A 26,352-nucleotide genomic window follows, 5' to 3' on the forward strand; every position below is an offset into this window, starting at 1 on the left:
TAGAACAAACAAATCCACATCTTGTAAGTTTAATTTCACAATTTCGAACTATTCAAATCTAACTTGTATGCCATCTGCGGTAAGATCTTCGCGAAGGAATTAAGATATTAAACAAGCAAGTAATCGAACAAGGATAATTATTGTTATCTCGATTTATTATAATAAACATCTTCATTAGGGCAGGGAATATAAATTCGTACCGCTAATGAGAGTTGAAAAATGGAAAAGGGAAAGTAGCCATTCATCCTTGTTCAATTCATCGTAAGGGGTCCGTAAAGACCATGCATAATAGCAAATTGCATATTTTCTGATGGTTTCCAATGGCGTTTTCTCTGGTTTATGAACCAGTTACTTATTTGCTTCTGGTCTAGGCCCGTCGACTCGGCCAGCTCAACTTTGTCCATCTCCTGTACAAAAATCAAAATGTGGCAACAATTTCAGGATCCATCCCAACGCCATTTTTCAGATATATACCCTAAAGACTAAAGAGAAAAGAGTTATATCAAAATGACCGTACACATTGCTATCCCAACCTCTCAATTTCGACAGTAAAAAAGAAAAAAACTTATACATCGCATGATTATAAGAACCAATACTGGAAAAATGTTTGGTAGAACACCTCAAAAGACAAGAGTTATAGTTGATTCCTTCATGCTCGTTCTAAGTTTGAAATACCATTTGTACGAATAACAATAACGCTCCTCCGTTTAGTATTAATACCACTTCGTAACCAGAAAATAAGACAATGAGGATGTAATATCCTAGTTCATGGTAATATATTACTTTACTCATTATTTTCCCCAGGAACACAGCATATGGATTTTAAGTCAAGTACGTTCAATCTCTCAATTTCAAGGGTGTACTTCCTGAGTTTCTAAACAAAATTTTTAAAACTCGTAAACTCATTAGATAGTAGATACAAAATTAAAAATAAATTTATAATTTAAAAATAAATGTCAAATTTATTAGAAATCTATTAGACACTAAAAACTTCAAATCCATTAATCTCGTGATCTCAATAAACTTTAAAGAAATTTAGAAGTTTTTCTCATTCCTGCCCGCATTCAAATCCCAAGAAAGCCCCAAAAGAACTTTAAAATTTATTGAGATCACAAAATTAAAAATTCACGGATCTATTAAACTCATTAGATAGTAGACACAAAATTAAAAATAGATCTATAATTTAAAAATAAATGTCGAATATAATAGAAGACACTAAAAATCTTAAATCCCTGCATAATTAATTTTGTGATCTCAATAAACTTATAAAGAAATTTAAAAGTTTTTCTCATTTTTAACCGCATCCAAATCCCAAGCCGGGATGAGAAAGCCCCTAAAAGAACTTTAAAGTTTATTGAGATTAAAAGTTCACGGACATATTTTCTAACCAAAATTTTATTAGACACAATTTAAAAAATGTATTCAACCGTATAAAACTCCATATCATATACAAAAAAAGCAAAAGCTTACAGTGGGGTAAGGCCATTTGGAATGGATGTTCCACCAGTCGAGCAGGATGTGTCTTGCTTCTTTCGGTAGCTTTCCCATCTTTTTCGTTTTTGAGAATTCGTGCTTTAAGCTGCTAATATGACCACTGTACTTGCGTAGGAGTCGATCCTTCAGCTCACCATCTTCGTTCGCCGGCAGAGACTCCTGCAGTTCCAATTCTCCGGCGCTCAGATCCTCTTCCGATGGACCACCAGCCTCATCTGATATTCAAATCAACGGATTTAAACCACAGCAAACACTTGAAATTTGCTATTATAAAAGAAAACACATCTAATACAACGGTAATATGAAATTTTGTCTATAGCATTTCTATTCATTATTTATAAATTAGAAGCATTTAAGAAAAGGAAAAAGGTGCTGATCTTTTTTATGCCATTAAAATTTTGATAAACAGGATAGAAAACTGAAAATATATTCTCTCCTCTTTAATGCATTGATGGTTTGTAAGAGATGCTAATTCGGCCACCTAAATATTGCCCATTCCAAAAGTGGGGTCCACCAATAACCACACTGACGCACCACTTCAAAGAAGAAAAACTTGGTTCCACCCCAAGTTTGACAACTAAGAAAAAGTAATTCAAAAACACATAATTTTAAAAAATAATAATAACTTGTATTTTCCCATAAAAAAGGGGATCCACCAATCGCCATGCACGATTTCAAATAACCCATTGGTTAAAAGAAAGCCCCAAAAGAAAGCCGAAGCTGCAGAGCGAAACGGGTACTGACTACTGACACACAGATGCGGGAAAAATTCTGAGGTTTTCGTTACGTCGAATCCCAGTCAGTGAATTGGCTTGGCTTTCTGCGAAAAATCCATTGTTTTGTTATACATCACGCCTCAAGCCAAGGCACACAGAGACTGGAAAAGGAAAATTGTTTATCCCCCACGAGTCACGAACCCACAAAGTGAAAGTCCAACTCTATCTAAGAGAAAGCTGCAAGTGCGCGACTTTCAATGACCCCTTCGAAATCTAGACCGAGGAATCCGAAAAGAGAAAATACTTGGACTAATCTTGTCTTTACTATCCTATAATCTTTACAACTAAGACAAAAATATAGAAATTTAAAAAAAAAAAAATTTAATAGTAATAAGAAAAAGATCCGGTCATGATCGGTAAGGAGCTAAATATTTGTTGAGAAATTCTTTTTGCATCTTGCTGCTATCTCGCCATCCATTTATTTGCTCGTGCTAATTTAATACGTATGCAATAATGTGAAAGCCAACGGGTAGCGAACACGGATAAACAATCTGTTTAATCTATGCCCCCAAAAAAAAAATGAAATTAATCACGAAAATGGCAGAGATAATCTCAACTTATTTTCGGTTTCTAGGTTTGCTGCAAAGGAACCCCAAAGGCCCAGTACTTCTAGCTCTCTTTTTCCTACTCCAATAACTTGAACTTTAAGAAACATGACCCGTCCGCCATTCGGGTTTAAGATCAAACCATATTTATCAGCTACAGCACGCATCCTAAATCCTAATTAACAGAGAGATAAAGATGGACGCAGTAGAAATTTGCTCTTCCAAAATCTTGAAACTGGCGTTACTTTATGGAATTGCCGCCGATGCTTTATACAATCTTGAACTCAAAACCCTAAATCCTATCCAACTACCCTCTCAAAATCTAGTTTAGATGAACAGGCAAAAAAATGCAACAAAAAATATATAAATAAAAAAATCCTTTTAATCTGTTTCATCAGGCTGAAGAAATAGACCCACAGGAACACGTATAAAAACAGCAAAACGTAGAGCATATATTACAACCAATCAGGCAACGAAAAATTTAATCTCATTTCTGCAAACAGTAATTAACATGCAAACGCTGGATTAACAACTCCTAATGAACAATGTCAATAGTGGAAAATAGACGCAATGACCAAATAATTAAAGTCCCCAAATTATAATTTATATATAGAATGCACCAGATCCATTCAGCTTCTAAAATGACATTTTATAAGGATAAAACTTAGATCAGCTTATGCATTTTATCGTACTAAAGGTGAGATGATTGTATATATAATAATGGACAGACAATGCATTGGTAGAAATATTAGGAAGGGAAAGCATGTTATTTTCACTTTTAGAGAGGCATCCATAATTATTTTTTAGGAAAGAATATATACTAATTAAGGTCTCATGGCTTCCATGTCACAGACAGTTTCAAATGGATTAATCAATTAATTATCCATGCAAGAGTTTTGTGGGTCCAAATCCCAATAATGATAATACGTGGACTTTCAAGGAGCATTGCCAAGCCCAAAAGACCAAATCCAGAATGCTTTGATAATATAGCTTCAACCCAAGAACAGCTAGGAGCCCTAGGACTTCTGCCAAATTTTAAAAATTAGGCAGTACGTTCATGGCCGTAAAATGTGTATGAGAGAAGTTATAAGATATGTTTGGACTAGTCATGAAAGTGGCAGTATATTGTGATGGCAACTACTAATAATTTCTGAAAATTTAGTATCCAAATTGGGAGGGGCGCTCTACTAGCCTGAGCTACTATTTTGTATGAGTGGCAGCTACCTACCAACAAAAGGTAACAAAAAAAAGGTATAGATTTAAAAACCTCAGACGAAAGAATTAAATTACTTGCATATAACCCGAGAAGGATGAAAAGTGGTGAACAAAGGAATTAAAATAAGCACAGGAAATGGAATATCGATAGGATCAGTCCCGGGGAGAGAGCTAATAACAAAAAATAAATGTCAGTGGATCAGACAATTATTACATATGGTTTTACTCCCACACTCACCGTTGTTGGAAAAAAATTAATAATAACAAAAAGTTCGCCACAGGCACGGACACATGAACACATAAGCATAGAGACGAGAAAATAAATCCCAGAAGAGCACAAACACCAACAAACTCAATAAAATAAACAATAATTCGTAAGAAAACAGAAGCGTGTTGGATAGAGAGAGAGAGAGTGACGAACCGGAAACGTAGCCTCTGGTGGCGCCGATACAAAGTCTGTTTAATTGCATTTCCATGTTGTTGAGGAATGAAGATGCTTCAACGAGGGGCTTGGACAGATCCAACTTGTACTTGGCCAGTATCCCGCAGTACGTTTCCTAATTCAAATTCCGAATTAAACTAGTAAAAATATGGAAGACAAAAAATCGAGGGGAATCGTGAAACACACAAGTGACGAGCTAGTTGTTATTCAAGAGAAGGGAAAGCGAAGACCATGAACACATCGAGTTCGGGATCGGCACCCAAGCAAGTTGAAACGCCGATGTCATTTCTTCGTTGGCTTTCGTCAAGAATGTTGACAATCGTCTCCGGCGGTGCGCCGACCTGAAAAAGCCACAACCATGGAATAATGTACCGATTGGGAGACATGATACTAACTAATCTATACCTGAACAAGAAAGCAGTTCAGACTTAACCCTAACCTAACTAAATCCTGAAACAAACTGTTACTCGAAAAATATAGATTGAGTTTCCATATCGAAGCCGTTCTTCCGATTAACTTCTCCGGTATTTTTTTTTTCTTTTTCCCCTTATCGAAATACGATTAGATGCATTTTACTCTCCAAGAAGTATCGCGATGGTAAGAAGCAGTACTGTAGAGTTCCAGATTTTTACAATTTTCGACATGATCTAAACAATAGAAAGCTACTGAACTAGTTTTGTATGCCGGTCTTTGAAGTAATTTCTTAATTAGAAGTCTATGTCGAGTTCTTGGACGGCGTAAGAAATTAACACTCACACAAATTTTTTAAGAATTAACTTTCCACATTCCTCAACAATACTATCCAACCGCGAGCGTTGAACCTTTTCAGAATAGAAAACCACCTTTTGGCAGTCGACAAACGCCTCGAGAAGCTTAGGATAAAGAGGATGAGAAGCAATTTTCGCTCTAATTGCAGCGGCAGATTCCTCCTCGACAGCACGTGCTCTCTGAATCTCCACCATTAAAGCAGCATCGGAGGCCGCCGACGAAACCGGAGCCAACAGTTCCGATCCAAATGCCGGAAGTCGATGAGAACAATCTGCAGAAGCAGTTGAATAGGTTTGGCAATTAGCCGGAAAGACGAGGCTCTCCAACGGCGGCGCTGAAGACGACTGATGAGAGTAATCGGCGACGAGATGGAGTCCGTACAGATCCCCCATAGATAATAATGACGGAGAGAGAAAAAAAAATGGAAGAATTTCAGGGCGGACAAAGAATAGGCTGTAGGCTATGGAATTGTGAGGGTAGGCTGTAGGTAGCCCCATAGGTAAATAATTAATTTTAAAAAAATATATATTACAGACTAAAAATTTTCTGGCAATACTCTAGTTTTGTAAATTTGCAATAGTATTATATTTGACTTAAGTAATTGTTAATTTATCAAATTAAAGGTAAGATTTTATGTATCAATCTAAAAAAATAACACTATATATTTTATTAACAATATAAAAATAATATAGAAGTCTGTCATCATAATTTATATATTTTATATTAGATGTACCATTCTATAATAGTTTAAAATTAGTGATCTTTTCCAATAAAAAAAAATTAGTGATATTTGTAAATTATTTCTTTCCGTAACATATTTTAAATATGAGAATCAATATTAATATTCATTATAATTTCTTATTCGACTCACATCAATTTTTACAGTACTAAAATTCTTACAGAGGGACTGTACCGTTTTTGGAAAGCGCAAAGTTAAGCGTACAAGTAAGGATAAGCCGGCTACCTGAGGTCAGGCAGGCTGAAGCTTAATTTGCTCCTTTTCATAATTTTTTTCTTTTTTTTTTGGGCGCTTTTTCCTAATTTTTGCTTTTGTCGTCCAAAACTTCCCCTCTTTTGACAAGAACATTGCCCTTATCTCTCACGGCCACCTTTTTTTTTTCACACTAAATATGATCTCTAATGTTTGAGGTGAAAATCACTATAAAATACTTTTAACCCATATGTACATTTAAAAAATAAAAAATAATAAAAAAAAGAGCAAGGACAAAAATTCGAGAGAGATAAAGATTAAAATTTTTAAAATAAATAAATTTTGATAAATTTTGAAAAAAGTCAGGAACAAAGCGCCGATTAAAATTTTAAGAGAGAAAAACTCCAAAGTGAGAAGTAAAAATAGAAAAATTATATTTTTAGAGGAAAACAAATAAAAATGTTCAAAAAATGTTTTTTTAAAACGTTGATAAATAAAAAATAAATAAAATTTAGAAAAAGTTGGTACAAAAAATGATAAGGGAGAAGTTTGAAAGTGAGAGAAATTTAAAAAAACAAATTATAGAATATTAAAACATATTTTTAAATCATAAGTAAAATAAAGAAAGAGCGAGGAGTTTTTTCAAAAATCCAAAGTGAAAAGTAAATATAAAAAGCAATATTTTTAAAGGAAACCAAATTGAAAATGTTAAAAATGTTTTTTCAAACGTTGATAAATTTAAAAAAAAAAACTTTTGGAAAGAGCATAGGAGATAATATTGAAAGGAGAGAAATTTAAAAAATAGAAATCTTGAAACAAATTAGAGTTGAAATTAAAAAAAAAAAGTTTAAATTTAAATCGTAAGTATATTTTAAAAAGGAACACAAATGGAAATAGTTAAAGATAAAACTTTTAAGAGAGAATAAAATTTTTTAGTAAATAATTAAAATTTTGAGTACAAAAGTAGTTAAAGGGAGATAGTAGTAAGAAATTTCAAAACCACATTCGAGGATAAAAATTTTGAGAATAAAGAAAAAGCTAGTTCCAAAGAGAGAAGAAAATATAGAAAACAAATTAAAAATATTAAATGTGTTTTTTTAAAACATTGATAAAAAAAACAAAAAATTAGAAGGTTGGTGAAAAAGGAATCGAGAGAAATTTAGAAAACAATAATTTCAAAAGAAATTAAAGTTTAAATTACAATTTAAATCGTAAGTATATTTGAAAAAATAAAAAATTGGAAATAGTTAAAGATAAAAATATTGGAGAAAGTCATAGGGAAACTTTCGAAAGAGAAGAAAAATACAGAGTAAAAAATTAAAATTTTGAATACCAATGTAGTCAAAGGGAGATAAGAACAAATTTCTAAAACAAAATTTAGAGGGCGAAAATAAAATGATTATAAAAATAAATTTCAAAGATAACTAATGCTAGAGTGACTAAAATTTTAGGGAGAAAAAATTGAAAATGTTAAAAATATTTTTTAAAAACGTCGATAAATGAAAAAAAAAACGAAAAATTTAGAAAGAGTTGGTGAAAATATATAGAGATAAATTTAAAAACATAAATTTTTAAACGAATTTGAGTTGAAATATGAAATTATAGATCGTAAGTATATTAAAAAATAAAAAAATTGGAATCAGTTAAAGATAAAAATTTTGGACAAAGTCAAAGGAAAAATTTCGAAAGACAATTAGTTATAGAGTAAAAAATTAAAAATTTAAATAAAAAATACACAAAGGAAAACAAATTGAAAATGCTAAAATATTAAAAAAAAAAAACAACTAACAATTAGAAAAAGTTGGTGGAAATATATAAAGAGCAGATTTTGAAAGTGATAGAAATTTAAAAAACAAGATTTTTGAAAGAAATTAGATTTTAAAAAGTAGTTAAAGGGAGATTGGAAATAATTTTTGAAAAAGAATAAAAATGGAAATAATTTTTTAGAAACTAAAAGAAAAAATTTCAAGAGAAGAAATTTACTGGGTAAAAAATTTAAAATTTTGAATACAAAAGTAGTTAAAGGGAGATTGGAAAAAATTTTAAGACAAAAATTTAGAAAGAAGACAAAGAGAGAGTAATTCTGAAAGCGAGAGAAATTTTAAAAAACAAGAATTTCGAAAGAAATTAAAGTTAAAATTAAAAAATAAAAATTGGATATAGTTAAATAACAATTTCGAAAGAAAGAAATTAAAGTTAAAATTAAAAAATAAAAATTGGAAATAGTTAAATAAAAATTTTGAAAGAGATAAATTATAGAATAAAAAATTAAAATTTTGAATACAAAAGTAGGTAAATGAGATAGAAAACAATTTGGAAACAAAAATTTAGAGGGTGAAAAAGAAGAAATCGTTATAAAATATAAATTTTACAGAGAAAATTTTGAAAGTGAGAAATAAAGTTAAAAATAAAATTACAAAAGTTTTAAGTGAAAATCACTATAAAAAATTCATAAATATTTTTAAATCACAAGGAGATTACAAAAAAAAAAAAAAAAAAGCGAAAACACAAATTAATTGAGATAAATAAGACAATTTTTTAGAATAAATAAAAATTAGAAATAGAGAAATTCAAATTTTGAGAGAAAAGGAAATTCAAAGTGAAAATGAAATATAGAAAATAATATTTTTAATGAAAAAAAAATTGAAAATGTTAAAATATTTTTTAAAGCGTTAACAAATAAAAAAAAAAGCAATTAGAAAGACTTGGTGAAAAAATATAAAGAGAGAACTTTTGAAAGTTAGAAATTTAAAAAACAAGAATTTTCAAAGAAATTAGAGTTTAAATTTTATAAAATTAAATTTAAATCGTAAGTTTATTTGAACAAGTAATAAAAAGGGAAACAGTTAAATATAAAAAAATATATTAGAAAGTAAAAGAAAAAATTTTAAGGGAGAAGAAAGTTACAGAATAAAAAATTAAAATTTTGAATACAAAAGTAGTTAAAGGGAGATTGGAAAAAATTTTAAGATAAAAATTTAGAGGGTGAAAAGGACGAACTGATTATAAAAGATCAATTTTAAAAGAGAAACCAATGCTAGAGAGGGTAAAATTTTAGGGAGAAAAAATTGAAAGTGAAAAATAAAAGTTAAAAAAAATATAGTGTCCAAAGCTTTTAAGTGACAATCAGTATAAAATATTTTTAAATATTTTTAAATCATAAGTAAATTAGAAAAAAAAAAGAGCAAGGAGACAAATTTGAGAGAGATAAGGATAAAAAATTGAAGAATAAAGAAAAAGCTAAAAAATCCCAAATAGAGAGAAGTAAATATAGAAAACAATATTTTAATAGGAAAACAAATTAAATATGTTAAATATGTTTCTTAATGTTGATTTTAGAAAGAGTGGTGAAAAAAATACAAGAGAGAAGTTTGAAAGTGAGAGAAATTTGAAAAACAAGAAATCTTTAGAAAGAAATTACTGTTTAAATTAAAAAATAAGTAAAATCTAAATCGTAGGCATATTTGAAAAAAAGAAAAATTGGAAATAGTTACAGATAAAAATTTTGAAAGATAATAAATTATAGAGTAAAAAATTAAAATTTTGAATACAAAAGTAGATAAAGGAGAGATAGGGAAACAATTTTAAAACTAAAATTTAGAAGGTGAAAAAGAAGAAATGGTCATAAAAGATCAATTTTAAAGAGAACAGATGTTAGAGTGAGTAAAATTTTACAGAGAAGAAATTGAAATTGAAAGTGAGAAATAAAGTTAGAAAAATAGACTGACCAAAGTTTTAAGTGAAAATCACTATAAAATATAAGTAAATATAAAAAACGATATTTTTAAAGGAAAATAAATTGAAAACGTTAAAAAGGTTTTTTAAAACGTTGATAACTTAAAAAACAAAAAACAACAATTAGAAGAGTTGGAGAAAAAATATAAAGAGAGGATTTTGAAATTTATAGAAATTTAAATAACAAGACTTTTGAAAGAAATTACAGTTTAAATTTAAAAAAATAATTGTAAGTATATTTGAAAAAAAGAATAAAAATGGAAATAGTTAGAATGCGGGAGAAATAGTTAGAATGCGGGAGAAATAGTTAAAGAGAGAGATCTATAAACTTGAGAAATAGTTAAAAGAAGGTAAAAAAGTTGAGAGAAAACTAGAGACAGATACAAAATATTGTAGAAGGAAACAAAAAAGGTAGAGAACTGAAAAATGATAATTAAATATTAAATTGATTATTTTTAATCATAAGTAAATTAAAGAAACAAAATATTCGAGACGAGTTTAAAAGAGACATACAACCTAAAAGTTTCAATCTAGGCAAAATCATAAATTCCTAATAGACTTTCATATATAGCAGTTATAAAGTATCAGTTTTAATTCAGCCAAACCAATAGAGAGATAATAGAAAGACAATTAATATAAATAGACGTACCTGATAATAACAAATCTGAGCCGTAACAATTTTTGCGCACTGAATCCGATGAGGAAAAGATTGCCGCCACTAAGTTGAGGATTTGCTAGAAAGGGTGAAACTATGAAGGAATGGGCTCGGTTAATGTTAAATCGCGTTCTTAATTTACGATCGGTGTAACAAAATCAAGTCTCATTTGGTTTCAAAATTAAAATATGATTTGAAAAATTCAACTCTGTTCATTAAATCATTGTGATAATGTAACCAAGGTTTATGCTATTATGATGATTCACGGTAACATTTATCAGATCATGAATGTTTATCGTCTCATACCTTGACCAAAATTGCAGTAGACCTAATTCCCTCGTCTTCGATTCTGATCTTCCTTTTCTGCCATGGACGACCAAAATAACTAGGGTTTGCAGAAAAGACATAGATCAGAGACGAAGAGATATAACTGATCTGATCTGATCTTGGAGGAGTGTGAGAAAGAAAGTCGATCGGATTCTGAGAGAGAGAGAGCGACGATGAGAAAAAACGAAGAACGCAAACGAAGAAGAAGAACCCTAGACGCAGTCGAGAAGGAAGTGGAAGGCGGGGCGCGAAAAATAGTCCGTTACAGTGAGAGGAAATTCCCGTGGTCTTTTTGTAACAAAAAAAAGCCCGGAAATCACGGTAAATATCTTTCGCAATCAATACAGTGTAATGGCTTTTATTTTTAAAAATTTTATACGTGAGATTTTTCATTAACGCAAATCTGTTATTGCTTATGTTGATTATATTATTTTTAAGTTAAATCTGTTTAAATTTTATTTTTGAGGATTTTGTCAAATTTGAGACTTTTATCAACTCTTTTTTATTTTGTTAGTTTTTAAAAATTAAATGAAGAGAACCAATTAATACATCAGTTTTTTTTAGTAAAATTTTTACATTTAGTTAGCCTGGTAGGATAAAATATCACAAATAATAAAAGTCAACAGTTCCATATTGCTCTGGACGGTAAATTTTTAAAATTTTTAGTTCACGTATTACTATATCACAACTATTAATTATATATTAATATTAATTAGATACGAAATATAAGAGATATAACCGGTTTAAATATATAAATGTTGTATCGGCGTTGTAGATCAATAATTATCATACGTATATCAATGGTAAGTCATGTTCGAAGTTCAATAGATATCATATCAGAAGTAAATAAATTGTATATCATTATTATATCAGAGGCATATATCACTAGTCTGATATACTGCAAATTTACAGATTTATATAAGATATATTGCAAGGTAAAATTGGACCTCCGTTTTTTTTTTGAAAAAATGCTATATTTGAAAAAACTAATGTGATTGTTATTTTGCTTATTTTACTAAATAGTTTTGTCATATTTGCAACTGTCCCTTTATTTGATTTCTTTCGTTAGTTGTGAACTACCTAAACTTTGGTTATTATTTTTTCATAAAATTATTTGTTTTTTTTTAAATTGTTTTTTATTTTAAACAAATTTAACAGCAGTTTCAAATTACGAATAGAATCCAATCCATAATTAATACAATTAATTATATTAATAGAATAAAATGTCATATGAATTTTGGAATCTGTACTGCCATCAAAACTGCTATGGGACATGGAATTGTTTACCTTAACCCATGTACTATGCAGGCGACGTTGAAAGATTTTAAACGTTTGAATTATAGAGGTTTCGTAAAACTAAAAAAGTTATTAAAAATAAAAATGTAAATTTTTAATATTTTCAAAATCCTGACCCGAAACGTGCACGCGTTGTCCTAACATTAGTGCTACGGCACTGGCAGCCAATCTGGTATTTCACCATCGAACCCAATACATCAAAATTGATGTACATTTTGTTAAAAATCAAGCATTAAATATTGTCAAAAAAAAAAAGTATTAAAGGGATCGATGTAAGTTCGATATGTTGTAGAGACACGTCAGCCTTAATCTAGAAGCTTCCTCAACAGATTCGACAACAAACTGTTTGATCTCATAAAGACTGAAAATTTTTCATTCCCCCAAAAAAAGATAAAAAAAAATCCGCCTGCGACAGCGAGCAACTACAACGACGTCGTTCAATGAGACAACCGAGGGGCAGTTTCGCCAACTTACTTTAAGCCACCGCAAAACCCTTGTTCCCGTTCTCTCTTCCATGGTCTCCTCAATCCCATTCTTCTCTTCGTTTCCTTCATCTTTACTTCGCCGGAAAAAGTTTTGAATCCGATCTCCCTTTTCATCAATCTCATATTATCTTATGTGCCTTTTCTTGAAGTTCTGTCCCTGTTGTTGTTCTTTTTTCTGTTTCGGCACACGAGGTGTTCGACGAAATTCCCCACTGGCAACAAAACACCGTTTCCCGATTCAGGAATGGATGTTGCTGAATGCATTCTAGACGGCAATGCCGATGCAGTGGAATTTTGTCCGCATAGTTCATTTAGTCATGTTCTGGCGGCTTCCACTTATACACTACAAGAGGGGGATCAGCCCAGTCGGTCTGGAAGTATATCAATCTTCAATGTAAATGTAGAAATCGGGTGCTTGGAGCTGCTTCATCGCGTGGAAACGGCGGGGATTTTTGATATAAAGTGGAGTCCCGTTGGTCAGACCGGGAGTCCTCTGCTTGCTCAAGCAGATGCTGATGGTTGTCTCAGAATTCATGCTCTCGAGTACTCTTCAAATGGTTCAGAAGGTACGGTCATTTGAAGTTTTTTTTTTTTAATTTTTTAATTTTTTAATTTTTTAATTTTTTTTATTATCATACTTAATAGAAATACATGGGAATACAGACTTCTTTAATATGCATTACTAAACTTCCCCTTCTTCGTTCTTCCCATTAAGGTTTTATTAGAATAATTTAATTCAAACACTCGTGGGTTATTATCTTCAATGCACTACTTAAACCCATTTCAGTTTTCTTGTTTCCAATTCGACAAAGAGAGTTTTAAGTTATGGGTGTGTTTATTTGAGGAAAATTTTCCTGTGTATGAAGTTGATGTTCATTTTGCCTCAAAAATAACATTGTTTTGTGGACCAGGTAATATTCTTTCCCTTTCATTCTTGATTCTAACCATTATTCAATATGTAGCTTTCAATCAAGTTCTCGCCATTCTCCCTAAAAAAATTTAAAGCTTTCAGTGTTTGTTTTTCCAACAGATTGATGTTTTCTTATTTGTGCAGGAGAACGAGAACATATAAGAGAGAGATGCACCAGCAAAGTTTCTTCCTCCATGTGTCTTTGCCTGGATTGGAACTCTTCCGCCTCGGCCATCTCAGTGGGGCATTCAGATGGTTTCATCTCAATACTCTCTGCAAGAGAATCCCACTTGGAAGTCCAAAACCAGTGGAAAGCTCACGAATTTGAGCTCTGGGCAACCTCCTTCGACTCTCACCAATCTCATTTAGTATACACTGGCTCAGATGACTGCAAATTCAGCTGTTGGGATTTGCGAGACACTCCTTCCAAGGCATTTCACAACACCAAAACTCACAAAATGGGCGTCTGTTGCATCGCCAAAAGCCCCAGTGACCCTTATAAACTTCTCACCGGCAGCTACGACGAGCACCTGAGAGTGTGGGATATGAGATCAATCTCAAAGCCCATGAATGAAACTTCAATTTGTTTAGGAGGTGGGGTCTGGAAAATCAAGCCCCACCCTTCAGTTTTTGACGTTGTTCTGGCGGCTTGTATGCACAATGGGTTCGCAATCGTTAGAGTTAAAGATGATGATGCGGAAGTGGTTGAGACTTATGGCAAACACGGCTCTCTTGCTTATGGGGCAGATTGGAAGAGAGGAGATTCTTCCCAAGAAGACAAAAGGAAAAGGTATGCCGTTGCAACTTGCTCGTTTTATGATCGGCTTCTTAAGATTTGGATTCCAGAAACTGATATATGACTTGATGATACTTCACAGCACACGTTTAATTGATATGAGATGTTGCAAGCAGGTCCCTTTTTTTATAATATAGTGTTAATAAGAGTGGGTATTCGAACTCTCGACCGTACTGATGAACTGTTGAGCTATGTCATGCTGATATTGAATCTTTATAGTTTGTTTGTTCATACATATTTCTGGGGTGAAAGTTCGTTGCTTTTTCTTTTTTCACTTTTTAGGGAGATTTCAGTAGAAACAGAGAATGAGGTGGAGAGTGAAGATGATGGAGAAGTCTCTGACTCTTTTTCACCTCATTAACATCACAAATTTCACAAGTATTTTTTATTTGTTATTGAATTAAATATCTATTGATCCTTAAAAGAAATAATGTTATGGGAGAGAGTATTCTTCAAATAATTTTTTAAATAATCATTTTTATACTGTTAATTTAGACAACATAATTAATTTGCAACTATAGCTTTAAAGTTGCTATCTAGTAAGGTTGGTAGTTATTATTATTATTATTATTATTATTATTATTATTATTATTATTATTGATGGTAACCGAAAAAAATTGTTTAAATAAAAATATATATTTTTTAATTATCAATCCAGTACACTGTTTTTTCTACTTTCTACAATTTTCAAGTAAAATTTTGTCCAAGATAACAAGCAAATTGTATTTTAAAAATAAACTACTCTTCACCTCAAGGTGGGAAAGGTTCCTCCACAATATTCGGCTTTGCAAACATGATCATGGATTATCTATCATACATAGAATTATGGGAAAAACTAAAGACACGTTTGATGAGTTTGTTGTTTTTAGATTTAACTTTTTTTTATTATGTAATTAAAATAGTCAAAATTTTGAAAATAATATTTCTATTCGTTTTCAAAACGAACCTAGATAAATATACTCTTTCATGTTATAAATTCGTATTTTTGTTAAAATTAAAATAGATAAAATAAAATATAATATTGTAAAATAATAATTATATAAAATTTATAATGCATATGTTAATAAATTAATCAATAGTTTAGATTGAACTAAATATTTACGAGTATTATCAATTTATAAGCATAATACTAAACACATGTGTGAACATTTTTTTAAATTCAATTTCAAAATTTGTTATTGCATACATATTCAAAAACAAATACAATAGTATTTTTTTATTAGATCCCTTATTTTCAAACTTCTAGTTTCGTATCACTAACCACACACATTGTAAATTTGTTAAGTGCGATTTTTTTCTCTCCACTTGTCGATGTTTTTAGAGTAGTGAAAATTTCTTTAATTTTTTGGATTATTTATAATAGGTCTTTAAACTTTTAATTTTGTATTTAAATGGTTACCGAAATTAGGAAAAAAATGAATAAAGTGGAACTAAAGAAATCGTGCATTGTCATCAAGTATTTTATACTCTATAAAAATAGAGACCTATTTGTACTAAAAAAAACTGTACGTGTATACAAAATTGGAAGTTTAAGATTTTTATGATGTTTTTTTGACAGCGATGTTTAATCTTTTTTGATGTATTTATCTCATGCAACAAATTTTATTAACTACATTTTCTTTAAATAGTATGATCAACCTGTCACATCAGTATTTTTTTTTTCCAATATGATGTTGCATAAATACTAAGCTAAAATAGTTGAGGACTTGAGACATATTTGATATAAAACTGCAAGTTTATGAAATTGTTTGACATTTTTTTTTAAGTTTAGGAACACGCAACTACTACAGTCTCTTATATCAAAAGAAGAAGGAGAAGAAAGAAATAAAGAAATGGTGGGAGGGGGGGGGGGGGGGGGGGCTACAGTCTCTAGATCCGTAATTTAACCTGTATTTAAATTTAGAGAGAAAAAAAAAGACAAAAAACAAAAAACTGCATTTCGCGAACGACGTATCCGACCGTAGGACGATTCTTCCCCTCCCGGCTCCCATTCTTCGTGTCATCTCTCTTTCTTGGCTAGCACCGAAACCTCACTCAATCTGATCCGGTGGATGATCTCTGATCTCTCTAGTTACTCTTTTGTTCTTGTTGATGTTGAAGCAAACCTTTCGTGAATCCCTTAATTCCACGATTGGCTATTATTCCTCAAATCTCATGTTCCGGTTGAAATTATGCTCGCAATCTAGTTCTTGTTTGAGCGTGATACAATTAACCGGAGGAATTCTTTATTAATTCTAGTTTTTAGATTTTGTTCTTCCTATTTTTCTTGGATTTTTCTTTCGAAGTCCTGTTTTTGGGTTTTTCTTCATTTTTAATGGTTTTCAATGATCAATGGAGACGGGCCGTGTGAGGGCTTCTCGGAAGTCGCCTCTTCCGATCCGTTGGATCCGGCACCACTTTGGCGTACCCAGAATGTCGACGGTGGCTCTGTTGCTTCACCAATTTCTTCGAGATATTCGTCATGCGGAGATTCCGAGTTCGAGAGGTATTGCAGCGCAAACTCGGCAATGGGAACGCCAATTATGCGTAGCACGATTACAACATTCAACGACTTCTCGGAGTCTGAATTTGGGTATGCGAGGAACTTTGGATTCAGCGATGATGGCGGCCTTGAGAACTTCAGTTTGGAAGGGAGTGAAATGAATTCGCTGGATACGAATATATTAGGCTACAGAAAGATGGAGCTGCGTGATAAAGTCACTACGGAAGAGTCGAGTATGAAGTGTCGGTCTCACGGGTTGAATTTGTATGGAACGGGTGAGTTCATGGATTCACTTGAAGCTAATGAGGAAATTTTGTGTTGGAAGGTTGAGAGCACATCGGATTTATTGAGTGGTGTAGGTATGACTAATGGATCGGAGAAGGTAGAGAGCAGCGAAGGCGAGAAAGAAGGGTCCATTATAGGGAAAAAAGCCAGTGAATTGGGAATGGCGGGGGGTGCTGTTCTTGGAGAAGCAACAAGCGAAGAAGTTCATGTGGGATGTTTAGAGAGAAGTGCGGTTGAGAATGGTATGATATTAGGACAAAGGTTTGAAGAACGTCTTCTACCTTGCATGGTTGAGAAAGAGTCTAATGGTGAATTGGATATGGAAGTTGATAGATCCCAAAATGAGCATTCGGAGAGTGAGGATTCAATGTATAATTTTTTGTCCGATGGTGATCATATGGATGAAACCTTCCTGCTTAGAAATGCACGCTCTTTCCCAGAAACTAACACGGTGAATGAAAATCCATTGCTTATCAATTCATCCGTAGCTTTTGGTTCCGACGATTGGAATGTTTTTGAGTGTGAAACTCAGGGATTCTCTCCAAATTACTTGACTGTGGACACATTACAGGAAAGGAAACATCAGAATCTGAATTCTTCTTCTATGACTGTAAATGGTGATCAAATTGTTAGTGAAATGGCTAGAGAAGATGGGACACAGATGCTCTTAGCCTGCAAAGAAGATCAAGCTAGCACAAATTTTCTGAAGAAAGTAAACAGTAGTCATGGGGATTGTATGATTGTCCCAACTGTTGGAAGACCAAAGGAAATGGTTAAAGTGAGGGACATTCCCGTGGCTATCTGTCAAGTCCAGGCTTCTAATGAGTTGAAGGAAATCACAAATAGTACTTTTTTAACTGAAGATGATTTCTCATACGGTGTTGAATTAGATCAAGATGCAAAGGATATATTTGTTGTTAATAATCAAGCAGGAGATGCTGATAAAAATACATATAATAATGAATGTCTTGTTGGTGATATTCCTGGAATTGATATAGGAACAGAGAAATTTCCATTCAAGCAGCAGACATGCTCTGTGGACAGTAATTCAGTTGAGCAACCTCAAATTCTAGAAACTGAGGATAACAGTGGGATGGTACACCAAGGCCTAGAAAGCCAAGGACGTGGAGATTTGAAAGTCAAATTTGACCCTCTCAGTAATATTTTAACTAATCGACCTTCTACTCATGCTAGTGAAGGTTGTGAGGATATGGCACATTCCACTTTAGTACCTGAATCAAAAGGTCATCTTTTGCCAGTTGAGGTCAGTATAAGTTTCAATGTTTAATAATTGCTCATTTTATCCTGCCTTGGATAATGTCTCCAATCCTGTAAAACCTTAAATCATCACCTAGTTACTGATTTAACAAATGATCTCTGTCCCAATAATGTTCCTCTTGCAGTCACCCGTCCTTGTGATTGTATGGTTGATGTACACTAGTGGTGCCTTTTAAATGAAGTCCATATCTATTCCAATTAGGTCGTACTCATTCTTTGAATAGCCATCTTGTGGCACTTACATTCTTGCAAATTTTTTTACTTGCAGTTAGCAAAACGTGATTTAGATGACTTCTATGATGAAGTTGTACATGAAATGGAAGAAATACTACTTGAATCTTGTGACTCTCCTGGGGCTAGATTTACTCATAGATATAAGATGTCTCAGTCACTACCATCTTTACCATTAAGAGATGGAGGATCAACTGCATCTATTTCAGGAACGGACAATTATGATCCAATTAACCCAGAAAACTTGAAATTTGATGGGGTTGAAGTGATTGGGGCAAGACAAAAGAGAGGGGATGTATCACTCAGTGAAAGACTAGTTGGGGTGAAGGAGTACACTGTATACAAAATTAGAGTATGGAGTGGCGAGAAACAGTGGGATGTTGAACGCCGCTATCGAGATTTCTATGCACTATATTGTCAATTGAAATCATCATTTGCTGATCATGGCTGGACTTTACCCTCTCCCTGGTCCTCTGTTGATAATAGATCAAGAAAGTTATTTGGCAGTGCTTCTCCTGATATTATTGCTGAAAGAAGTGTTTTGATTCAAGAGTGTTTATGTTCTATTCTTCATTCAAGAGTTTCATCAACAAATCCAAGTGCATTAATTTGGTTTTTGTCCCCTCAAGAATCAAACTCCCATTCTCCTGCATTAGGTACTGCAGTACCTCGATCATCTGATATTGCAAGGGTGACTGACACACAGAATTTGTCCTCTTTGGGGAAAACCATATCACTTGTTGTTGAAATTCAACCATACAAATCTACAAAACAGATACTGGAGCTGCAGCATTATGCTTGTGCTGGATGTTACAGACATTTTGATGATCAGAAAACTCTGATGAAAGGCTTTGTACAGAGCTTTGGATGGGGCAAGCCACGACTCTGCGATTACACCTGCCAGCTGTTTTGTTCTTCATGCCATACGAATGAGATGGCAGTCATACCTGCAAGAGTTTTACATCATTGGGACTTCGCTCGGTACCCTGTTTCTCAGTTAGCTAAGTCCTACTTGGATTCCATACATGATCAGGTGTCTTGTGGAGAACAAATTTCCATTTATTTATTTCTAACTGTATCGCTCTCTTTAGTTTATTTAAAGTTGATATTACAGTATGAGTAATTGGGTTAATAATGGTTTTAAATGGTAGCATCTGCTAAAAAGTCTCTTTTTGGTCTGTCAGCTAGTTGGAAAAATAAATATCTTACCTATTATTTTGTGTCTTAGATGTAGAGTTCTGGTGAAGAACGGACAAACGAAAACAAAAAATAGAGACCTAATGATCTAAAGAGAGAGATATAATTTGGAACGGGTTCTTCATTGCTTCATTCTATGGCAATGAACACGTGCTACTCACACTGTTCATTTCATCTACAATGGCATTGGGATATTTTAAATTTTTACTATATGGGTGGCTTGTAGCATAGAAACTCTACTGAATGATAGCATGTATTTTTTGACACGTTGTTGAATTTCCTTTGGCAGCCCATGCTTTGCGTCAGTGCTGTTAATCCTTCTCTCTTCTCAAAGGTTCCAGCTTTGCTTCATGTTATGGGTGTGAGGAAAAAAATTGGAGATATAATTTCATATGTTCGCTGCCCATTTCGTAGGTCAATTAACAGGGGACTTGGTTGCCGTAGATATCTTGTCGAAAGCAATGATTTTTTTGCACTTAGAGACCTCATTGATCTTTCCAAAGGGGCATTTTCAGGTTAGCCTTTGACTTAATTCTGTCAGTTTTGCTTTAACATTATGGTGTCCATTTTTCATCATGTAAACATATATTATTCTTGCAGCATTACCTACTATCCTGGAAACTGTCTCGAGGAAAATCTTGGAGCACATAGAGGAGAAATGCCTTGTGTGCTGTGATGCTGGTGTTTCATGTGCTGCTCGACAAGCATGTAGTGCCCCATTGTCTCTCATTTTCCCTTTTCAGGTAAGCATCTCAACAAAATAACCCCAAAAAAAGAACAAAACGCAATGGAAAATAAAATGTTTCCATGATATATGTTCTTCATGGTTGTGATTGAAGAAGTGTTTCATTCTGTAGTGTCTTGTTTTAGCACTGCTTTATGTCTTAGGTGACATATCTAGCTAACGCACGAAACATCGAATATGTGACAATTGGAATTTGTTACATGTGCCACTCAGATCTTCTCGTTTACTAATGATTCAAATACATAAGTTGGGAATGATTGGTAAAGATAGATCTTAATCTTTTCTATGCAAATGCGTGATAGGCAATTGTACTTCATTGAGGCTGTAAGTTAGAGAATTATAGGAAACCGTATTAAAACACCTAGTTTAGTCTGTGGTGGATTTTAATTTTGGCTTCAAAGCTTGAATCCGGGAGCCTTACCATTTAAAAAACCTTCTTCAGGAAACTGAGATGGAGAGATGTGCATCATGTGAATCTGTATTCCATAAACCTTGCTTTGCAACGCTCAGCAAATGTTCTTGTGGGGCACGCCTTAGAGTTGATGACACCGAAGGGCTCTCGACGAAGGTAGGCCATGGATTAGGGATGGATGCTGAGGAAAGTGGAGCTGTCGTCTCGTTTCTGGCAAAATCAACTTCCATTTCGCCTTTGAGATCTCTCTCAGGCCTGTTTGGAAAGTCAAATCAAACAACAAAAGAACATAAAGATAATGAGAATATCATATTGATGGGTTCTTTGCCTACTACTTCCCTCTGATCAGGTGTGCCTATTTTTGTATCAGTTACTATTCTTTGATAATTCCTAAGCTCATTTTTCATCAATCTGTTGGATGTATGTTAAAATAAACATGTTTTCTAATCAATGAGATGTATATTGTAATAATTTTCTAGGTGATGATCAGTGTGTTATTTTTTTACTTATTGATTCTTTGTATAACCTGTTTCTCGAAGTTAAGGGCAGCAACAGTGGTACTTGTTCTGAATTCTATTTTTAATTTGTGGTAAATAATATGTAATATGAAAATTTGACGGTTGAAATAGTAAAGTTCAAGAACATTAAGTAGTACACTATTTGAGAATAAAATTTGTACGGAACCTTTTGGCAAGTTTCAACACTATCTTGAATGATAATTGAGATGATCTTTTCTTTTTGAATATGGTTGGGTGTTACGGTTAGAACACATTTTAAATTGGAGTGTTATTGAAGTGGAGTGGTGGATGGATCGGAAGCGTTAGAGAAGTAGAGTGGTATTTTTCTCCACCATTGTGGAATTTTGTTTTTATAGCTGGAGTGTGTGAGAATTTAATTGGAGATAACGAATTATACGTCTAGATGGATTAATCCACTATCTTATTGTTGCTAGCAAGTATCACTATTTTTTGTTTGGATTGGATTTTTCAAATCATTTTTGGATGGTCTGAATTTTTTTTTTCTTTTTTTTCAATGGATGTTTGATGGAAGGTTAATTATCTTTCTAAAAAATAGGAGACAGAATCAATAATAAATATATTTTTTTAATTCCTCCCTACCTGTTGGCATTGTAACTCTTGTTTTTTAAGATCAGGTTCGAAATGTTTCACAGTGATAAGATTAATGACTTTTCGTGCCTTTGTCGAGGAGTTATGAACACAAGTTATATACTTAATGCGGAAATAAACAATTGTCCCATTAATATTGATTAAATGAAACTTTTAAGCATTAATTTAATTGGTCAAACTGCATTTATTTTATTTTTTTGGGGTTTTGAATTGTCCATTTATTTCTCACTGTCCTTTGCGAAAGAATTTTGTTGCACAAGCTTAAATGCCTGGACAGAATAGTCTATTGTTTTGGAGGATAAAAAGTATTTCATAGAATAATTGAATTTGCTAATTTATTTCTAATACAATATGTGGGTGGAGACTCAAACTCGTAACATTTTTGTTGCATTCAAGTGCCTTAATCCGCATCTTAACCAGTCGAGCTATTCTTAGTTTTCTTTTTTAGAAAAGCTTCTCTTAACCCGTCAATAATTACTAATTATTATACTTTAATATCATGTCTCGTAGACTTATTGTTTGATATTACTTCAGGTCTTGTTTTTACTTATGTATCAATACATCATTATCGTAGATTTTCATTAAAAAAAAAATCCTATAAAAAAAAACTATACTTTTAAGGGCACAAATTAACTGGTTAGACATTACTAATAAACAAAATAAATTGATGCCAGCTTCCTTCGATTTTTAAAATTAATTTGTATATATTATATTTTAATAAATTATTGGCGATTTTTAAATATTTAATTACTTTAAATTACTGTACTAAAAAATTAGTTTCGCAGTGTTAGAGATACTTTCAATAAAGGAAATAATATTTGTTAAGAATATTATCACATCATAGTGCAATCCAATTGGCCATTCAATACAACCACTACTATTGAGTGCTAAGTGTAATTACGATGCATTTTGGAATTTTTTTATCAACACCTTTTAGTATAACACATAGGATCCTATAGGAAATCGAATTTACAATCTCTTGATTTGAGATATACATAAATTATCGCTAAGTTATTCTTACTTTGAATTTTTACTAAATACTTTTGAAATAAAACTAACTAAATATTTCATCTAAAAACACTTGAAAGTAGTTTTTATATGGTTCTATAATTTCTCAAATTAGTTTGTATTACAGACAATTTTAAACGTTAACCATTTAAAAGTGAGTAAAAAAAAATTAAAAAGCAGGTCAAACACATTCTTAAATAAACTTGAAATTTTAAAGGTAGAGAATCAAACCAGGAACGAGAAAGTACAAGTGTCAGCAATCCGCTATCTTAATATTCCCAGCTTTTCCTCAACTCAACCATATAAAAGTATGATTTTTTTAATGGCAATTAAAAAAAAAAAAAAAAGAGTCATACTATTAATGGAGTGCAACATACACATGCATGTACGTGCTGGGGCTCATTTCATCTTATTAACTTCGTTGACTCGAGTCATCATTTCCACTAAATCGAGCTCCTTCTTCACTTCAAACTCCATACCTGCAGCCGCCGGCGCCGGCGCCGCCGTCTCCCCGACATACGAATCACAATACTGCAATTTCTGCATTTCAACTTTGCTTCTCTGATGATAATCAACTGACTCTACGGCGGCGTTAGGCCTTTCCCGATCGTAATTGTTTGCATCATCGACGGAGGCGCCAGCAATGTCCTCCATGAGCGAGTTAATGCTACATCCTTCTTGGAAGAAATTATCGTCGAAATAAAACTCTGCTTCGTCCTTGAAATCGAAATTCGGAACCGGCCAATCGTTAGGGCAAAAATCGGTGGTTGGTGCCTGATTATGATCCACCGATTTCGATTTGGCATTGTTCGCGGCGGTGGCGGCTGAGCTTTTCCTCTGGTGGCGCGACGTGTTCGAGTCCAGATTCAGGCTCTTTATGTAATCCTGCAGAAGCGAGCACCTCGGGTATTTCGATCTACATTTTCGCTTTGAATACTGCCTTCTCTTGGTCGCATTCCAGTGGTTTTTGATTGAATTTTCAGTTCTTCCGGGCAATCTCTTTGCAATTTCTGCCCATTTGTTTCCTATTTCCGTATGCGCTTCAATCAAAACTCTGTCCTCTTCCTCACTCCATGTGTCCTTCTGCATTCAATCATAAATATGTTGTAAAAGAACAGTAGCAATCAATTTTGTCAATTTGGAACTTAAAATGTTGATTGTGGATAGAATACCTTAATGTCAGGCCTGAGATGGTTGTGCCATCTCTCTCTGCACTGTTTCCCTATCCTCCCAGGCAACATTATTGCAATATGAGACCATTTTCTCAGTCCATGTTGCTCAACCAATTGAACCAAAAGCCTGTTATTGACATTCAACAAAAATATATGAACAGATATCAATCACATAATAGTTGTCATTTTGAAAACATAGAAAAATGTCCTCAACTTGATATAGATTAGCAATTAAGACATTTTTTTATTCAGGATTGTAGGTTGGAATCTCTATCCTAAAATGTACACAATAGTGAATCTATAAATTTTTCTAACTTGGGGAAAAAGTTTTCCCTCTAGTCTTCTAATTCTAAATGTCTAGAGGGCACAGATTAGATCAAGAACTTCAAAATCTTAGATATTTTAGGCTTATGAAAATCGAGATATATTTTACTGGGATGTTTGAAAAAATTTATACCTATCTTCTTCAACTGTCCATTGTCCCTTGATCACAGTGGGCTTCTTTCGACCTTTGGAAGTTCTTAACAGAGATGGAAAAGTGGCATTCTTATTCATGATAGCCTTTTGGATACGGGCATTTCCTGAAGTTATGCAAGAGACTTCATCAGGTACAATGAAATTTACAGGTTTTATTTCTGGGAAATTCGATGGAATAATGGAATTCCTTTCCAACCCCATTACGTCGATGTGATTTCTTTGATGAAAATTGTAGCAATCTCCACTTTGGAAGTTGTCCATCACTTGGCCACACCCGCCATTTTGATCTGCACAAACTTTATTATACTCATACAAATGATCTTCAACAACAATATTATTATTTGATGATGAGCCGTATGAGTATGGATTGAAAGGATCAAAATTGCACAGATTTTCGTCTTCTATAACAGGATTTGACGATGAACCAACAGGGTGAAAGTGATCGAGGTGGTGAAATTCTTGCAGGTAATTTCCTCTAGATGCAAAAACTTGGAATGGGAATTCTTCTTTCTTGCAGATTTGGGCATAATTTTCTGAAGAAACCAGCTGATCGGAGGTGAGATTTTCTCTAAGATTCGACTCCAGCTCCATGAGTGCGTGCAAGGAATAAGAAATTGGGAGGAAATTCAAAATTGTTTTGTGCTAATCTCATTTATATCATGTATGTGAGGACGACAAACTTTTATTGCAGAGGTTTCATTCTTCATTCATATTAAATGGTATTTACTGCCGTAAATTTGTTGGAGAATTATACAGACAAGATGTAATTTAATCATACAATTTTCTTTTTTGCTGGGGTTTTTAATCTCTATGTATGTATGTATATTACTTTGCTGGTGGATCGGTAGTTTTGGAAAATTATTTCGACATTTTGTTTTAATGACTTGTTTTTTAATAAAAAATTAAATTATTAAATAACGAAGTATGGCATTATAAGAGCATTAATTTTAATTAAACTATCAGAAAATTTGTTCAAACTTTCAGTAATTTACGCTGCTCCAATTGGAAACCGACCAAATAAATTGAGTCTCGTAATTGTGCAAACCTTTCTGTTACATTTGATCCATTAATTAGAGCTTATGTCTTTTGGTCAATTCTACTTTGCTTTAAAGTTCAACATTCATTCTCCTCTCTTTCTTTTTTCCTTTTTTTTTATAATTAAATACACGATTAATTCGTCATGCACCAACATTTTAGGTATGATCAGGAAATAAAGATGATATAGCATGAATGTAATTTTTCAAACAAAATTTAGATATCTATCTCTTATCCATGGATTGTGAGTTCGAATTCTCACATTTATATTTTGTACTGAACAAAAATTATCGAGTAAGATTTAGATGAAATCGATATGGCCGCCGTAGTCGGTTTTGTGATTGAGTTGCTGGAATCTTAAACAACGTTGTGTAGACCTAGTGGTGCATCAGGATGCGAACTACTGTTGTATGTCTTGGTGGTAATGGCTATGAGATGAAATATGAAAATGAAACAACTTGCTAGTGTACTATTGGTCTATCTACTCTACTAGTATTTTACAATAATTTATATTGCTATGACATTTTA

The 26,352-nt window shown here is 32.8% G+C and overlaps 4 protein-coding genes across 6 annotated transcripts; 2 read left to right on the top strand and 2 right to left on the bottom strand.

Annotated features, from left to right (window-relative positions):
- Positions 1–120: 120 nt before the first annotated feature.
- On the bottom strand, positions 121–5,752 carry LOC111006901 (homeobox protein knotted-1-like 6). Its single transcript, XM_022279003.2, has 5 exons — positions 5,315–5,752; positions 4,703–4,813; positions 4,452–4,587; positions 1,471–1,709; positions 121–407 (listed from the first exon to the last, which is right to left on the bottom strand). Exons 1-5 carry the CDS (start codon positions 5,735–5,737, stop codon positions 252–254), a joined length of 1,065 nt encoding a protein of 354 aa, XP_022134695.2. The 5' UTR covers positions 5,738–5,752; the 3' UTR covers positions 121–251.
- Positions 5,753–12,577: 6,825 nt separating this feature from the next.
- Positions 12,578–14,610, top strand: LOC111007485 (Transducin/WD40 repeat-like superfamily protein). The gene is made up of 2 exons (XM_022279868.2): positions 12,578–13,235; positions 13,724–14,610. The coding sequence occupies exons 1-2, from the start codon at positions 12,914–12,916 to the stop codon at positions 14,437–14,439; spliced, it is 1,038 nt and encodes a 345-aa protein (XP_022135560.1). The 5' UTR covers positions 12,578–12,913; the 3' UTR covers positions 14,440–14,610.
- Positions 14,611–16,276: 1,666 nt separating this feature from the next.
- Positions 16,277–21,488, top strand: LOC111007161 (Phox (PX) domain-containing protein). 3 transcript variants are annotated; one of them, XR_015791732.1, is made up of 5 exons: positions 16,278–18,406; positions 18,689–19,684; positions 20,138–20,182; positions 20,263–20,363; positions 20,449–20,542. XR_015791732.1 is itself a non-coding variant. In XM_022279404.2 (5 exons), exons 1-5 carry the CDS (start codon positions 16,700–16,702, stop codon positions 21,348–21,350), a joined length of 3,387 nt encoding a protein of 1,128 aa, XP_022135096.1. In that variant the 5' UTR covers positions 16,280–16,699; the 3' UTR covers positions 21,351–21,488. The 3 variants fall into 3 exon arrangements, 1 of the variants encoding a protein (XP_022135096.1); XM_022279404.2 differs by adding an exon at positions 21,036–21,488 and having other exon boundaries at positions 16,280–18,406; positions 20,138–20,363; positions 20,449–20,591; XR_015791733.1 differs by lacking the exon at positions 20,138–20,182 and having other exon boundaries at positions 16,277–18,406.
- A 2,051-nt stretch (positions 21,489–23,539) lies between these two features.
- LOC111006946 (transcription factor MYB98) lies at positions 23,540–25,380 on the bottom strand. Its single transcript, XM_088126087.1, has 3 exons — positions 24,770–25,380; positions 24,313–24,439; positions 23,540–24,223 (listed from the first exon to the last, which is right to left on the bottom strand). The coding sequence occupies exons 1-3, from the start codon at positions 25,378–25,380 to the stop codon at positions 23,540–23,542; spliced, it is 1,422 nt and encodes a 473-aa protein (XP_087982213.1).
- Positions 25,381–26,352: the final 972 nt, after the last annotated feature.

This window comes from Momordica charantia (genome assembly GCF_013281855.1).
Source record: "Momordica charantia cultivar OHB3-1 chromosome 6 unlocalized genomic scaffold, Mcharantia_2.0 BLBB01000006.1, whole genome shotgun sequence".
NCBI classification, from domain to species: domain Eukaryota; kingdom Viridiplantae; phylum Streptophyta; class Magnoliopsida; order Cucurbitales; family Cucurbitaceae; genus Momordica; species Momordica charantia.

Excerpts from the sequence above, each read along its gene's own strand:
- LOC111006901 (XM_022279003.2), bottom strand. The coding sequence starts at position 5,737 with ATGGGGCTACCTACAGCCTACCCTCACAATTCCATAGCCTACAGCCTA. Across the intron at positions 4,588-4,702 it reads CCGAACTCGATGTGTTCATG|GAAACGTACTGCGGGATACT; the intron begins GTCTTCGCTTTC and ends AATTTGAATTAG. Across the intron at positions 1,710-4,451 it reads CACCAGAGGCTACGTTTCCG|ATGAGGCTGGTGGTCCATCG; the intron begins GTTCGTCACTCT and ends TTTGAATATCAG.
- LOC111007485 (XM_022279868.2), top strand. The coding sequence starts at position 12,914 with ATGGATGTTGCTGAATGCATTCTAGACGGCAATGCCGATGCAGTGGAA. Across the intron at positions 13,236-13,723 it reads CTCTTCAAATGGTTCAGAAG|GAGAACGAGAACATATAAGA; the intron begins GTACGGTCATTT and ends TTATTTGTGCAG.
- LOC111007161 (XM_022279404.2), top strand. The coding sequence starts at position 16,700 with ATGATCAATGGAGACGGGCCGTGTGAGGGCTTCTCGGAAGTCGCCTCT. Across the intron at positions 19,685-20,137 it reads TGGATTCCATACATGATCAG|CCCATGCTTTGCGTCAGTGC; the intron begins GTGTCTTGTGGA and ends TTCCTTTGGCAG. Across the intron at positions 20,592-21,035 it reads CTCTCATTTTCCCTTTTCAG|GAAACTGAGATGGAGAGATG; the intron begins GTAAGCATCTCA and ends AACCTTCTTCAG.
- LOC111006946 (XM_088126087.1), bottom strand. The coding sequence starts at position 25,380 with ATGGAGCTGGAGTCGAATCTTAGAGAAAATCTCACCTCCGATCAGCTG. Across the intron at positions 24,440-24,769 it reads TGGACAGTTGAAGAAGATAG|GCTTTTGGTTCAATTGGTTG; the intron begins GTATAAATTTTT and ends TGTCAATAACAG. Across the intron at positions 24,224-24,312 it reads ATCTCAGGCCTGACATTAAG|AAGGACACATGGAGTGAGGA; the intron begins GTATTCTATCCA and ends GATTGAATGCAG.